Raw genomic sequence first — 16,753 nt, forward strand, 5'->3', positions numbered from 1 at the left:
ATATATATATATATATATATATATATATATATATATATATATATATATATATATATATATATATATATATATATATATGCAATGGATTACAACAGGCTTATGAAAGCTCATGTAAGCTTTTAAATAGGCAATAAAAAGGCAGGAATGGAGGTCATGTGAAAAGGACAGAGACGCACCTCAAAGAGAAAGGGAGGCGAGGAAGGAGACAAGCCAGAAATGGAAGGTGAAGTTCAGTGCTAATGTGGTCCAATGTACTTTAGCAAACTCAATTTCCAGCTAGGGGAGGGGAAATAAAGTAGAAGCTGTTTGAATTCCTCCTGGATCTGTCTCTCACTTACAAATGGGAAGTCAGTTCACTCCTACACATTTATACGCCTCACATCTATTTCCAACGATAACATGACTGCATTAGTATCTTCTAAGAACCAATGGAAATTACATCACCTCAAAATTTATTTTAAATGTTTTTAAATGCTTAGACAAATTCTAAAGTTGGAAAGTTACATTTTTGTGTTTTTTTTTTTTAAGAAACTGCTGTTAATGTTCATAGCTGTGGCTGTTATCACATAATAGCGAAAGGCTCAATGGGCATGGACACTTTTGCAAGGCAATGTAAGGTTAAAAAACATGTATTGTGTTATTAATGGCATACCTCTTTGTTGCTTATTTCCTCTTCAGCCTCATAACCACATGTGCTGGGTGTGCATACAGAGTCTGCTTGTGGCTCCAAACAGCCTCGTTTCTTCTGTTTCCTTTTAGTCATATGGTGATCTTTACTTTGAGGCCACTCCAGGAACACATCATCATCTCCCTTCCCCAAATCTTCATGTTCAAAGTTAAACTTCTCTTTCTCCTCCTCTGATGATTCTTCTCCATCGTAGCCAGAAGCTTGGCTGTTGATGCAAGCAGAGCTGGTGCTGGTGGAGAAGGTGATGGTGCTCGGTCTTTGCTTCACAACATGTGGTAAGTCGGAGATTTTAGCAAGCAGGTTAGCAGGGATCTCCAGAGTGGATGCACAGGCCTGGCTGATGATGGATCCATTCAAGCCTCTTTGTGCAGATGTAGAATAAAGATTCAGAGAAGGATCAGGTTGTTTTTGAGCAAACTGGTTTAACTGAACTTCTGCTGCATGAGCAGGAGGGGGAAGGCAACAGTCTCCATTTGAAGCATATGATATGTAGGGATAATTTTCCACAAGAAGCTGAGATGTTCCAGGAGCTGCATCCAGAAGGACCTGTTTGGGTTCTTGAAAACACATCGTTTCTCTAAGGACCATGGTGTTGTAACAGACAAAGGTAAAACTTTTCTTTCGATCACGTATATCCCCATCAGGTTCCAACTGTGGTCTTTGGTCTGAAGAGAAAAGATCATCTCCCCTTTGACCTTTCCTTACTGAAGCATCCTCATCTTCTGTAGATAATTCTTGTGCAGAAAATGTCATGCTGCCCAAAGCTGTCTGATGTTCTTCCAAACTCGCATCATTTGGAGTCTCCATTGTTATCTTGCTTTTGTTTTACTCATAGTTCAATACGTAAATCCATAGGTATTTGTGCTTTGTATGGCACATGGCCATGTTTTTTAATCAAAAATATACTCAATTTGGTATCCTGAAAGAAAGAGAAGTAAAACAGATGAGACAATTTGTATAAATCATATGAACAGAAGAGATGCAAAATGGTGAGTTTTAAAATTATCTGTACCATCTGAACCATTTTGCATTTTTTCACCTCAAAAATATGAACTGCATGCATTTGTGCTCTGAACCCCGGAGTTACTACTACCTGAAACTTTTGAGTATGTCCCTACAAGTTTCTGACATCGAAAGAATTTTTTATTTTTTATTTTTTTGCCCATTCTCTTTTTTGGGAAGTAACTCAAGCTAAATGAGACTGGACAGAAAACGTATAAACGGTTATTTTCAAGATTTGTCTTAAATTTTCAATCAAGATTTAGATCAAGACTTTAACTTGTCAATTCTGTCTGCCAGAAGCCCCATGAATGGCTGTTTACATCGTTTTAAACTGTGTGATTGTGAGCGTGAGAGGAAAACTTTGAAATGCCTTGCTGCTGAAATGTGTTATACAAATAAAATGTGATTGATTGATTGATTGATTGATTGATTGATTGATTGATTGATTGATTGATTGATTGATTGATTGATTGATTGATTGATTGATTGATTGATTGATTGATTGATTGATTGATTGATTGATTGATTGATTGATTGATTGATTGATTGATTGATTGATTGACATCCTGCTTTCATAATTCAACATAGGAATTAATCTGGACTGCCAACACAGATGGTTGAGAAAGGAGGACACTTTTTAGATGTTTTAAGGTGGAGTTTTTATTTAGAAGAGCATTTCAAAAGATGTAGGCAAATCAAAAAGTTATTCAAATCAAAAACATTAGATACCAAATTAATGTATTAACTATGTCTTCTTTCTTTTTGTTTTTTGCTTTTGTCAAGACTACCAAAATGTTGCAACTTGTCCTCCAAAGAGGACTTGAGTGGAATCATTTAGCATCTGCTCCTCCAGAGGTCTGCTCTCCTGGATCAGCCTGTCAGCCTTGGCAGAAAGCTTCAACCTGCCATTTTCTTTACATTTTCAGACGGTGGATTGAACAGTGCTCTGTTAAATGCTCTGAGCTTGGGATTTTGTTTTATATCATAACTCTGCTTTAATTGTCCCTAAAATGTTATCCTTTCCTGTTTGATGTTTTCCTTGGTCATCATGATCATTAATATCAGCTGTATTTACTTAGCTTAAAGTACACATAGTTGGAATTTATCCTATAAATTCCAACTTTTTGTTTAGTTGTGTCAAAGTAAAAGGAGGGGGGATATAAATATATTAACTGTAGTTACTCTCAGAATTTTTATTCATACTCTTAAAAGCTAATCCCTTTTCTTCTGTTTCATAATTAAGCACAACTTGTGTTGTGTTGGTCTATTCCAGAAAATCTAAATAAAACTCACTAAAGTTTATGGTTGTAAAGTGTAAGCATGAAAAGACGGACGGGGTATGAATACTTTTACAAGGTAGCGTTAATCCTTGGATGTTTCCTGAGGTTCTTTCTCTTCTACAATTACCAAAGTCTCAGAGTGTGAAGAGCCGAAGCGCACCTCTGCACACTTCTGATTACATGTCAATCCAGCCAAGAGTATGTAGGGAAATTAAACTCAACATCTGGCTCAGACTGAACTGTTCATGTCTGGATCTGCTTCACATATGAGCAGTGACATCACAGCACAGAGGAATCTTGCTGCTCTTCCACAGCGGGTGATTTACAACACTTTACACCATTCATTAGAGCAGAAGATGTCCCCGGACGACGTTAGCATCCACCTTACCCCTTCATTAGGCTGTCCTTTAAAACTCACCTTCAACAGTTTCCGAGGCATCCAAAGCTCATGTAGAAAATCAAACACTGCGCTGATCTATCTCGCTTGTGAAGAGCTTTATCATCTCTTTCCACCACAAACATTTTTCTCAGAGAACATTTTGAGACGTGATAAGTGGGTAGCTGAAGCTAGAAACTTTCAAGAAAACAAAAAACCAGTTGTCTCCACAAGCAAATTAAGCCTCTCAAGTGTGATTTAAAAACCTATAAGAAAAGATTCCTATTATTATTATGACAGTATTATTATAACCACTAATGTTAAATTTTATGTGGAAAACACTGAAGAGCATTTTTGCATTTGTTGTTCCGGTAAGAAAACTGCTGAATGACAGCAAACTTACTAAATCTCTGCTTTCCAGTTAAAGCAAAGCACAAGGTATTTTTAACTGTGCTACAAAAATATGCTTACACGCTGATTTAATTTGTCGCAACATTTCCTTGTAAGTAAACAAACAGTTGCTTGCCATCCTCCAAGAAACTTGCCCCTACATGGTGAATTTGAAGTGTGCAGGCAATGAGAGTTCCCTCTAAGAAACCCCGGTGTTAAAAAGAAAAAAAAAAACATATGCAAAGAGGGTCTCATTATCCTCTGGTGAATGTGAAGCAGATTTAAATGAAAACAAGAAGTCACAGGGTGAAAATGAACTGGGTGTGTTGACTGCCAAGGCCAGAGCACAACTTACTTAGAAAAGCTTCTAGTTCAATTTTCAACAGAGAGGTCCTGAACAAGTCTCCTCATGCAGAAACACCATATAGCATATAACGCTAAACCTCAGCCAGGTATGATTAAAAAAAAGAAGATGAGGAGTTTTTAGTGGATTCTTTCCTATAATGGATCTGAGTCGAGTTAAAAGAAAACAAAAACCAAACAAAACTTACCTGATAAGTGGAAAACAGATGTCTGTGTTGCTCAAACAGTGTCACTATGATCATGGCAAAACAGTGACAGCCAGGCTGGTTCCTGTAAGCAAAGAGAGTTGGGCAGACCCTTGAGGAGCCACTATTATGTTCCCATAGGCCCACTCTGACAAGCTGGCTGTCACCCCTGCCTCCTCATGTTCTTTCCTTGGGGAAGGCTGATCAACAAGCAGTGACTACACCATTCAGAACATGTGTAAGAGCAGAGAGAATGTGTACTTGTTGATAGATGGAAAAGGGGAGGAGAAAGGAGACGGGGGCTGACGTGAGGAGAGGGAGGAGAGCAACAGCAGAGGTTGGCACTGTGGAGGAACAAGGTGAAATAAGTTTCCAGGACGCTCAAACAAGCTCCAAGGAATGACTGAACTTTGAAAGAACGAGATGGAAGCACAGCCGCAATCTTTTGCTTTAAAACAGGGGAGAGAGGAATGCTTTAAAGGCAAAGGAGATTAATGTGGAGCACTGTAGTTTACAGAAACATGGAGGATGTCACCTTCAGAAGAGGTCATAGGCATTTTTCACTACACAAGCTGACATTTGGCTGCCTCCATGACATTATGAGTAATTAAGTAGTTCCACAATTATCAGGGCAAGACTGAAAACCTTACATTACAAATTCAGTAAAAGCACTCATATCTCTTGAGCTTTTTTTAAGGTTTTTGTTATGGATAAGACACAATCAAATGCATTTTACTGAGACGTTATGGTCTACACCAGCGCAAAGTCAAACAATTGTAAAGTGTAAGGAAGAATAATTGTGACTTTCTTTAAAAACATGATAATTTGAAGTGAGGTGTGTTTTTAATTGTGCAGTCCAGAGAAAGTGCAAGAAGAAAAACATTTTTAACAAAAACCATCGATTTCTCAAGCAACATAGGGAATATTATAAAAAATGTGGGAAAAAGAGCTCTTGTCAGATGGTAATTTAATTTTTAGAACAGGTAGACATTCTATCATACATATTGAGTACTAAATTAATTTTACAAGGCAGTTCAGGTGGATCAGACTGAGAACTGCTGTGAAGTGCAAGTTTGCCATGTTAAAATATCTGAAGAGTCTATATTTAGGTCACATGTTTTCATGGGTTATTATGCAAATGAGCCATGCTAAAACTTGTTTCCACCGGTTTCATTTGAGAATCAAGCACCCATGAGAAAGTCCCAAATTTAACACTGGGAAAATAATTTTCACTTAAAATATTACATATTTATAAAACGAAATCAGCAGCAACACAATAGAAAACTATTAAGCAACTTATAGTATTAGTGCAAGGCAAGATTTATTGAGCAAAGTGAAAGACATTCCTGGTGCCTTTGTTGGATATATCAGTTTAGATTTCCTCTTTTGTATGAAATTGTTGCAAAAAACACACAAGTTGTTGAGTGGTTGCTTAAAAGTTAGTTTGTTTTTACTTGATTATGTCGATATAAGTAAGTGTGACAATATGGGATTTTGAAAAAAATGTATGCTGGTCATGCTTACTCTGTTAGAAAGAGGAAAAAACATTCCAGCTCCATCTGTATGAGAAGGAAAGAGTGAAAAAGAAACACAGGAGAGAACAAGCCTAACAAAGAGAAATCTATCTGAGCTGTAGAGGTAACAAGTCCAAGGCCAGTGGGAGTGAGAAAAGCTCAACTTAACCACAGCTGGACGTTCTCACTGGCAAGAAAAACACCAGCTTTGCTTTTAAAGGAGACAAGTCTGAGACAGCAACAGCAGGGGCAACAACAATAAAGGAGAGCGAGACCATTTTACATTGTTCAAGAAATGATTAATTTAGCAGATTCTCATATATAGAAATACTGGAAGAAAATGCATTCGGGTGACTTTGATCATCTGACAAGAAGGTTTTTGAGCTATTTGGGTTCAGAAACAGCAAGAATGTTTGTCAACCTTTAAAACCTGTGAATACTGTAAAGGTGGTCTACCATGATGATGGCAGCATAATGCTTTGAAAGGGAAATTTACAAACAAAAGAACATTGCATCATGGTGGTAAATTAAATGAGACATGTTAAGAGTTTTTGATGAAATGCACTAATATGATAGTTTTCTTAAAACAAAGCTTCAGGGGGATCTACAGCTAAGAGAAAGTAAACTAGCAGAGATGAATAACAAAAGCCTGGAATCTGTAGGTGGTTCAGCTCAGTTTCAACTCCCTGAGAAACACACACATAATACAGAAAAAAATTACTAAGGTCCATTTTGACTGATTTACTGAAGGAATAAAAATATCAATTTCCAGTTCCTTCACTGCCCATTTTTACTGGAAACATAGAAACCTGAGTTCATGACAAAAGAGTTCACAGCATCAAAACTTGCAAAAACAATTTGTTAGTTTGTTAATTAGTAAGTTTGCTTATTAATTCGCAGCAAGAGATTAAAAATACACTTTTTTTACACAATTTTTATCACTCAGTTTAACATGTTTGTCTTTGTTTGAATTCTTTCCATGTCTCAGTTCAGGAAGGTGTTAGTTTGACACAATCACTGGCACTTGCAAATTTCAATTTCCTAAACCAGCAGTTTTAGATATAATAAAGAAAATGCTCGACAAATGTGATACTCAAATTACTCTGTCAGCGCTTTTTCAAAACTGTCACTCCTCAGTGCTGTTCCCAGTCTGCAGTGGTTTATGAAAGGTTTTACAGGAGGAACAGTTGTGGTTTTTGTGCCCCTTTTGCCAACATTTGTTCCATATGTGCAAAGAATGACTTTGGAGTGTTGACTTAACCTCCAAATTCCCCAGAACTCAATCCTACCAAACATCTGGGATGAGCTGTACAAACAAGTTTAATTCATGGAGGTCCTAATCGCACTATTTACATGACTTAAGTAATCTGCAAGTAATATCCTAGTTCCAGGACAGCAAACTTTCTGAAGTCAAATGGAGTTCATGCCTGAATATAGTAGTACCAGTGTCCAAACATGTATATAGTGGTTGGTAAATATATTTTTTAACATTACAGGTTAAATAATTTACAAATGCATTAGGGTTTTACATATATAGATTCATAAATTTTGAAATGGTCTACTGTGGCCCCAATACTCCATTATTTTACAGTGGATTAAATTAGTATTAAACATGTCAACATTATTCCCATTCTTCATTAATTCGAAAGGTGTCATTGATCAGTATTGGTTATTGTTGTTAAAGACACACCAGATGTTGACAACAACCCAAGTAACTGGCACATATTGAGGAATAAAAGTATTTTAGTCCACACTTGAAGATATAGGAGAAAACACAATTAATAATTATTAAACACATAAAAAAAAAGTGCACAAAGGCAAAGGAAGCCAAGAAACAAGCTGTAATATCTGTGTATTTAGAAAGCAATCTTGATGCTATGTGCAAATCAGTGTACACTGTTTTTATTTTAACTGATGGCCCGTTAAAAGGTGTCTTCAGTACATACACAAACACCACCACACCCACAGCACATTCTACTGATGGAGAAAAAGCATTATGAGCATGACTTTCCTGTGTTTTGATGTCATTTTCAGAACTTATTTACCAGTTTCAGGTTAAGTGATTTATCTGCTATCGCTGACTCTTGTCCCCATTTCAGTGTTCTTCAACAGTTACTCTATACCACATTTAAAAAACAAGTAGAAAACTGTTGCTAGAAAGTTTTCTGGGTGTGAAAATACATTCTTCTGAGTCTTTTCTCTCCCTCTTGGCACCATCATGTGCATCGGTACAGCTGCCAAGAAGAGACAGACGTTTTGAAGTACCTTTGGTCTTCCTATGGCATAATAAGATTAAAGTGGATGAAGCCAGCTGTGTTTCTGAAACGTGCCAGGTTCGTCTGCCAGCATTTCACTTTATTATTTTTACACAGATCAAAAGGGAGTTTTTAAAAAACAGCAAAGACCAACAACTCTACATGAAGCGCATTAGGAACAATTATAGAAATATATCTGTTTTTATAGACCGGTAATCTCATCACACTGTGCTTTAACTGGGTTGTTTATGCTGTTTTATACAATTCTGTTATGCAATGTGAACTGCACATAGCTGTGGCAACAGACAAATACGATCCAAAACTCCAACACAGTTAGAAAACATTCCAGCAATACCACAGTCTGACTCAACATCTCTGTTGCTGTTCAACGTGCCTTTACATTTCTATCATACCACAGATCACGGACAGATGTTCTGCATTACCACTGCTGTCTGTGGCTTCAAACGTTACCAATCTGAGGAGCTGCTCCAACATCACGCATCTATTACATGTGCAAAGTTTACATATTTCATGATGCAGCTTTCAGACTGAGCTGTGAAAAACTGCTCGCTTCAGGGTTAAGCATTCTTTAATGGGACCAGCACTTTAAAGAATGGACATAATATCACAATTCGGCATCTGATTCAAGCACTGAATATTTTCTTTACAATCTCTTAACCAATGAAATTAAGCAAAAAGGAAAAAAAAATATATGATCTCCTAGACATTTGGGAAAACAATGTGTCAAAACAAGATTTTTTTTAAAGTGTGTGTGTTCTGTTAGATTTTGCTTAAAGCTTATGTAATACTTCAGAAAAAGTATTCTCCTAAACATGGTTGATAAATGTATATATACATATATAGTTGGGAAGGAAAAAACAGAATCTGGCCATGTGACTACCATGTAAGTGCTTAAATTCCCACCTGCCATTTAATGATGGGATCAAGTGTTCCTTAAACACCCATGAGATCTGTCACATTTGGTAGGCAGCAGATGGCCGTCTGGTTTGGTAATTGCCTCTAAAAGACCAACTTATTTTTGCTGCTAAAAAATTTGCAAGAAAAGAGCAATAGGAAGATCTCCATGGTGATGCATATTACAGATAAAACTCTTCAAGGACCTGATTAAGCAAAAGTGATTGTCATTTAATCAGACATGTAAAGTCTCAAAGTGGAGCTGCATGGCTTTATTAAAAGTGTTTGTGTATCTGGATCTTTTTTAAATGCTTAAATGTTTTTTAAACTCCTCCAAATGAACAACGGGTAAGAGCATTATTTAACAAAAACAGAGTGTCATTGTTCAAAGCTTTGACAAAACACATGGCAGACACACAATAGGGGCTAGTAATCTGTCAGGACATTCCCAAACAATGAGAGATGATAGAGTAAAGCGGATATAATTTACAGCCTCAATGAACAAACAAATGTAAACATTGTCTATAGTGAATGAAAATTGCAGTGTGGCACATGCACACATTTATACACACACTTAGACTCCCCTGTTTGTCAGTTGTTATTGGAGGAAAGAGATGTGAGGGGAAAGAAATCAATGTGACTGGGGGATTGCCTTTGAGGAATGAGGCCGTCACAGTCACACACCAACAGCAGCTACAGATTAATTTCCTCCAACAACAGCCCCTGCCCTCACCTGCTGCAACATGCTCTGCCAGGCCTCGAAATCTACCAGGAAATTCCTTCCGCTCAGAGCCGTGCGGTAGAGGGCGAAGATGAGTCGACGGAGGAGTTAGCGGGCTTGACGTTGCGATTTTGATGTTGTGTAATTGACAGGTATCATCAAATCCGGTGTCTGATGCAAACATTACACCACCCATCACCCTACTGCGCTGCGACAACAAACACAAAAGGCCTCCTGGTGCAAGAAAATACCTGCCTGCTTGACGGTGCTATTCAGAAGTGGCAGAGCTATTCATTTAGATAAATGCATTGTAAGTCCAGAGGATAATCAATCACATCTGTGTACAAATTACAATGCAATTACATTATTAAGTTTAACAACACTGCGTTGAGAGAGAGAAAAAAACATCCTTAAAAAAACAATAAAAATTCAGCATGATTTATTTAGAATGATGAGAAGAAAAAGTACTAAATCAACTCTACGGCTTTCTGTTTGTTCTTTGTGATGGCAAGTACTGAGAGCTGCTTTAAAAATAGCCATACAAACATGAGAAACAATTCCAGCAGCAAATAAGACAAGCCAAAACCTTGCCTTGTCAAGGTTTTGGCATAGTAGAGATTTGGTTTGATTTAGGAATCAATTTGGTTTAAATGCATTCAAATATGAGTGATCAAATATTCAACCGGAATCATGATGGAAACTTTTCGGCGGTTGTAAAAGCAGGTTGTCAAGGTGTCAAATCTCATCAACATGCATATATTTAAACCCTGTTTGAATCAGAAAAATCTACAATAAATGTAATGCATTCAAGTTTTAAGTTTTTTAACTTCATTCCAAGAGTATCATTAAAAAAATGTAACTTTCGTGCCCATGATGAGTGAATGCAAACTGCACTGAGGACATGATGGCCCACTCTGGACAAGAGTCAATTTTAGGAAATTTTTTGCAATATTTTAGACTTTTTAAAGATAAAAACAAGATTATCTATTAGAAATAGTATGATTAGATAACACAGGTTGCATCTCAACAGCTATGCTCTGGCTAAACAACTGACAACCTTGTTGCCTTCGTGTTGCCTTTAGAATTTATAAACCTGTGTGCCTCATACAATAATAAATAAAATAACAAAAAGAATGCTTAAAAACATCACAGTAGAAGTAAAGTTCAAGGGATCTATTTAAAAAGAGAGAACATTTGCCTAAAAGGAGCGGTACGAAGAACCTATACATAATAAAGAATTAATATAACCTTCAACATTTGAAAAAAGCTACACAATTGCTCTGTCAAAATAAATTGGAAACCTCCATTTGCGTAGCGTGTCCCGTCTCCTCCTTCATCTCTCTATATTTGAAACACCTTTTAACAGAGCAGAAGTCAGTAATTGAATTAGCTTTCTAATCTCCTTTCTCCATTATGCAAAGATTTCTTCTGTGCACCTGGGGCCACCACACTCATCTTTTTTTCTTATCCGACTGTGAATAAACTCGCGTTTCCCGGGTGGGGGTTAAGTTAATCCCCCTACACCAGACTCATCAAACCCACAAACACATTTACAGAAGATCCCCAGAGACGAGAGCATGCCAGACGGTGCCTTGAGCTACCTGCCAGTAATTTAAAACAGACAGATGAAGGAGTGAACCCAGACACAATAGCAAGAGTCAAATACTATTTTATTATCGTTACGTGAAATCTAAGTATTTCTAATGCTTACTTGGTAATACTATTCATCCTTATTAAGGCGGTTGCTAATGAGGATGAGTTCAATGTGGAGAGATAGTTATGGTGCAGACAAAAAAAAAAGAAAGTGCAGTTTATTCAAAGAAGCAGAGCTATCCTCATCCTTTGCTAGGATGAGCGATTCGCCATGGCTTGAAAGCTCAGAAACCTAAGTGTAAAAGAAGCTTTTATCATTTCCTGAATCAAAAGGAGAGAAAAAACTCAGAATGAAAGAAGTCTTGTGAATAATCAATGTAACTAATTTGCATAGAAGTCTCTAACGCAGTTTGGCTTTATTTGAAAGAAGCCAGCATGCATACAGATCATCATACGAAAGGGGAATTCAAAATTACTCAAAATGAAAGCAAAGAGGGCTACACGTTTTATCTTATCTACACTGCATATCTTCTGATCTGATATGAAACAGGAACAGGAGCAATCTGTTTCAGTACCCAGCTCACTGCACGACAATGAAGAAGCAAATACCTGAGGATTCAACATAGAGGCTCGTTGACTTTCCTCCCAGAGATAAAGACAATTATCACAGTGCTCTGTGACATAAATGTAAAAGCATTTATGCTAAATATATGAAATAAAAAAAACCTTATTTCTTTTAACTTCCATGTCTACACAACTCTATGCTGGTCTGTTACATGAAGCAGCAGCAACAGACTAACTGTGTGCCTATAATGTGAAAAACAGTCTAAATGGTATGAATAGTTCTGCCAGGGAGTGTATATCTGTTGGTCAATCACACAATCCCTGGATTTAAGATTAAAAACATGATAAAAAAATTAAAGGGTTATAAAAAAAATTTTGCAAGATATATATTTACAGTTATATACGGTTGTATATGGTTGAAATTTTGTGCAACAATTTTGGTAAAAGGTGAGTACGTTTTCTGTAAATAATACTAACCTATTTCCATTCTTTACTTTTTATTGAATCACTAGGTAGACTCCAGCTAGACCCCAAAAACAAGAAAAGATTTTAATTACGAATAGAAATGAAACGTCACGCTATCTAACCAATAAACATCACTCAGGAAAAATATTTTGGCAAGAGAAAATAACTAAACTAAATTGATTCCTTTAATTCTTAAAAGGGTGTTTGTGAACCTCTGCTGTAATGATCAATAACCGACAGTAGAGGGAGACAAGGCATCACAACACAAACTCTCTGGGTGATTTGTACTCCGTGACAGGAGATGGCAGCAGCAGGATCAGTAAATTCAACAAAATTCCCTCTGTTAGATAAGCAACTGTTATTCAACATTAGTAAGAAATGACTTGCATGAAGAGAATATTTTCCAAGACCCGCCGCATTACAGTCGGACGCCTTGTTGGAGTCACGCTAACCTCTGGCAGATGTTTCCATGCGGAACTAGTAAGAACTAACGCTATATAAATGACGGTTGTTGCAAACGCTGACGCAGAGCATGCAGAGTATTGACATTACCTGAGCACGTCTGGTTTCCAAACTTCAGAGAACCTCCTGTTCACCCCACAGGTCAGAACCGAATCCAGCGGACTGCCCATTGTTCATCACAGCAAGTATGTGTGCGACCTTCCAGCAAACCACAGGTTTCCAATGTCCAAGTTCCCTAGAGTTTTACATTTTTTACTTCAAGACCAAGTCATCACAGAGAGACAGGTGAGAAAGACAGCAGATTAATCTGTAGTAGGAAGTAGTTAACCAGGGTTTCTGAACGTTTAATTATTTTCTTTGGGAATTAGCTGCTTTCCCGATTTACTTTCAGGATTTTTCAATTTGCATGACAATTTTTTAGTGCATGCATCATGGTAGGAAAAGATACCAAAACCTGAGCTGGAACAAGAGATGCACACGTTTCAGAAAACCCCCCACTAAAGAACCACAGTTAAAATGTATCAAAGTTTTTGTTTTGTTGGCAACTGCCAGACATTGTATCCAGTTATTTTTGAGTTTTATTTAATTTTGTAAACAACTAGTTCCAAAGTTCCAAAAATACCATAGAGAACATAGTTGATATTAACAACTGCAATGCATTTTGGTACAATTACAAGAGAAAATCTTTTAGGCTATTCAGGGTGTTGTGCGGTGTTACTTTTCTGCCTTACAAAGGCAGTCAGGTTTTAGTCTTTATTTCCCACCTTTCAAAATAAGACAGATTCAATATTGAAATAAATAAACTCAATCATTTAATCAATTGTGATCAGGAATTGCCACTGTATATTCTACTTATGATGTACTGTAAGGAAATGTGGTTTTATGACTCTTAATAAATGGAAGCCAGTATTTTGGTTTCATTACCAAAATACTCACTGATTTCATTTCTAATCAGTCATATATTTTAAAATGTTAAGAGTCAGCTGTTCCAAACGAGTCAGAGTGTAATGCAGGGTTTTCAGGTAAATAACACATAGCAAATTTAATTATGTAAGTTAGTTGAGACATTTTATAATTATTTATCTCATACTACTACAAAATTTAAGCTAATTTATCTTCGGTATAAAATAGGGTTTTGAAATAGGGGAAAGGTAAATTGACTGAGAACCTTAACTTCACTTCAACTTCACAGTTATGAGCTGCTTGGTCTTGGTTTGTTTGTTAAATCACAGTAAAAAACAGAGTGTTGTGGTTGGAACTTGACAATGCCTGAAAGAGCTACGTTGATTATCAAAGAAGAGCCTAAGGTGAGTAAAATAGGTGCAGTTTCTTGTTAATGTTAATCTTCTTCCTCACAGTAGGTGTGGGCTCCTGAGATTGCCTCGAAAGACTTGCTCGGCGCTGTGCATACTGAGGATTACCTGAACAACTTTATAAGCGGAAGAATAAACGAGCAAGAGCAGCGCAGGACGGGTTTTCCTTGGAGCGAGGGCATCGTACGACGGTGCCGATATGAAACGGGTAAGATGAACGAGATTTGAGCAGGAAACCTGACAGCTAGACTGGACAGAAAAGTTCACATTCGGACTGCTTCTCCTGATAGGTGGGACTGTTCTTGCTGCTGAAGTCGCTCTACAAAGGGGTCTGGCCTGCAGCACGGCGGGGGGAACCCATCATGCTTTCCCCAGCTACGGCTCGGGGTTCTGTCTCCTCAATGATTTAGCAGTTGCAGCCAAGTACCTCATGAACAGCTCATCAAGGAAGAGAACGGTTTTAATCGTGGATTTAGATGTGCATCAGGTGGATTTTAACCCTCTGTCATTTTTAGTTATCTTCATTTCTAGATCTGACTTTTATTTGACTTCCTTGTTTTGTGTCCTTAGGGTGACGGCACCGCTTTCATATTTAAAGATGAGCCATCTGTGTTTACATTTTCAGTGCATTGTGGGAAAAATTTCCCCGTCCGTAAACAACAGAGTGACCTGGATATTAGCGTGGAGGATGGGCTGGAAGACAAGGAGTATCTCTCCACAGGCATGTTCACAAAGACGTTCAGAAAATCTAGAATGTTTCTACCACCCCAAAGAGCATATTTGACATTTTTAGGTAAAAATATTAAATTTTTATAGTTCGAACTGCTTGATTCTCTCATTAACAGTTGCAGAGCACCTACCCTGGCTGCTGGAGACTTTTCGTCCGGACCTGGTTCTGTACGACGCTGGTGTTGACCCACATTGGGAAGATGAACTCGGGAGACTCCGTCTGACCGATCAAGGTGAGTTCTTCCTCTGGTATTCAGTTATCCTTATCTACACACTGAAGCTGTTTTCTCATTTACACTGCAGTTCTGAAATGTTCCAGAAGGACGTAATAGCACAAAAGCAGGCTGCACTTCTTCAAGCTTCATTTTGTAAAGCTCTGCAGTAAAATGTTTCCAGGATTAGAAGATGAGGTGGCAAAGGTGATTGATTGTTGATATCATAGATAAAAGAAAATACATTTGATATTATGCCAACAAGTTATGCAGCTTTTTCAGCAAAAATAGCCTCCAAAGTGCTGCTGACAGATGCTGCCTTGGCACTCAGAGCCCATTTACTGCAGTGGAAAATCCCCAGATCTGAAGTATAAAAATTAACAGTACATGCTAAAAAAAAAAGAATTTTGAAAAGTAGAGATGTAGCTTTTGGGGGGGGGTTTGTAAAGCTTTAACTTTCTGATGCCACTTGAAGCCAATTACTATTTCTCTTCAAAAATGTTACTTTAAAATATTTACAGCATTCAGATAATTTTTTTGTAGCCAATAATTATTTAGTCTAGGAGCAGAAGAATCTTTCATACCAGGTGTGTGAGAAGATCAGTCATTATAAAGCAAGATTTAAAAGAACAATTTCAGAGTAAACATTTTAAACTGGCTTTATTGTCTTACTTCGGCAGACAGGAAGCACTTTTAGCATTCCTAACTTTAAACAGAATTTTATGTGCATTTCTTTGAAAATTTCAACCATTGCCTCAATGCTGAAATTTCCAAAACATCTTGAGTAAAGCAACTTTGCTGCAATGCATTAAGTCTTCTTACTATTAGCTGAAAGTGGTACATTTTGTACCAAAGAAACAGAAGAAAAATTTCTATTATGAAGTAACCAAAACCTCAAACAAAACAGCTGCGTTTTTTTTTTTTTAGATTACTGCTAAAAAGGGTTTCTAACACTGGATTATTTCTTCTAGGGCTCTACCAGAGAGATCTTTATGTAATGAAGACTGTGGTGAAGAGAGGTGTTCCTATTGCTACTGTTATTGGTGGGGGATATTCCAGAGACATCGACAAATTGGCCCTCAGACACTCCATCGTCCACAGAGCAGCTACTCAGGTAAAATAGATAAGATCTTAAACACATCTTATCAGTCCAGATATCATTTTACATATAAAGTAAATAATTATGGCATTTGTGTTCTCCTTGTTTCAGGTTTGGAGGGAGTGTGGAATGTAAAACCATAGGTGCCGTGACCGTTAAGAACCACTAAATAAAAAAACAACAAAAAAAAAGGCTGACAATTTGTACCTTTGTTGTTTCGTCGTTGGTTTTGTTGTATGGAATTTAGACAAAGGAGTTTACATGTGATTAAATGTTCACCTTTTGTTACTCAAACAGACTAACATAAAAATGCTCAATGTGCAAACATAAAAAAGTACTGGAAAGACATAGCCTAACGGGAGCATATGTGGAAATTAATGTGGAAAAAAGGTTTTATGGAACCGCAATTAAGAAATTAAGAAAGACTTTTGATAGTCTAAACATGGTAAGTTTTCTAAAGGTTTGAAACGTCTTCTCACAGTCATGTCTTCTCACAGAAGAAAAGATAACCGCGGAGAACAAAAGATGGCGCTGATATAGCAGTAAAGGCAAAGACATGTTGATGCATATCAATATGAGTATAATCAGATGCATGATTATAAACATAATGGGATGCATGTTATATTG

At 37.2% G+C, this 16,753-nt stretch overlaps 2 protein-coding genes across 2 annotated transcripts in view; one reads left to right on the plus strand and one right to left on the minus strand.

Annotated features, from left to right (window-relative positions):
• Positions 1-4,524, minus strand: part of stard13b (StAR-related lipid transfer (START) domain containing 13b) — a 63,559-nt gene extending 59,035 nt beyond the window's left edge. The window contains exons 1-2 of the mRNA XM_044119434.1: positions 4,288-4,524; positions 653-1,607 (exon numbers count right to left, since the gene is read on the minus strand). Coding sequence (XP_043975369.1) covers positions 653-1,495 — 843 coding nt within the window. The 5' untranslated portion in view covers positions 1,496-1,607; positions 4,288-4,524. The remainder of the gene's footprint in view (positions 1-652; positions 1,608-4,287) is intronic.
• Positions 4,525-12,612: 8,088 nt separating this feature from the next.
• hdac12 (histone deacetylase 12) lies at positions 12,613-16,743 on the plus strand. The gene is made up of 8 exons (XM_044119151.1): positions 12,613-12,791; positions 12,915-13,058; positions 14,135-14,294; positions 14,377-14,573; positions 14,657-14,807; positions 14,932-15,048; positions 15,999-16,141; positions 16,238-16,743. The coding sequence occupies exons 1-8, from the start codon at positions 12,690-12,692 to the stop codon at positions 16,259-16,261; spliced, it is 1,038 nt and encodes a 345-aa protein (XP_043975086.1). The 5' UTR covers positions 12,613-12,689; the 3' UTR covers positions 16,262-16,743.
• Positions 16,744-16,753: the final 10 nt, after the last annotated feature.

The sequence above is a fragment of the Gambusia affinis genome, linkage group LG06 (genome assembly GCF_019740435.1).
Source record: "Gambusia affinis linkage group LG06, SWU_Gaff_1.0, whole genome shotgun sequence".
NCBI lineage: Eukaryota > Metazoa > Chordata > Actinopteri > Cyprinodontiformes > Poeciliidae > Gambusia > Gambusia affinis.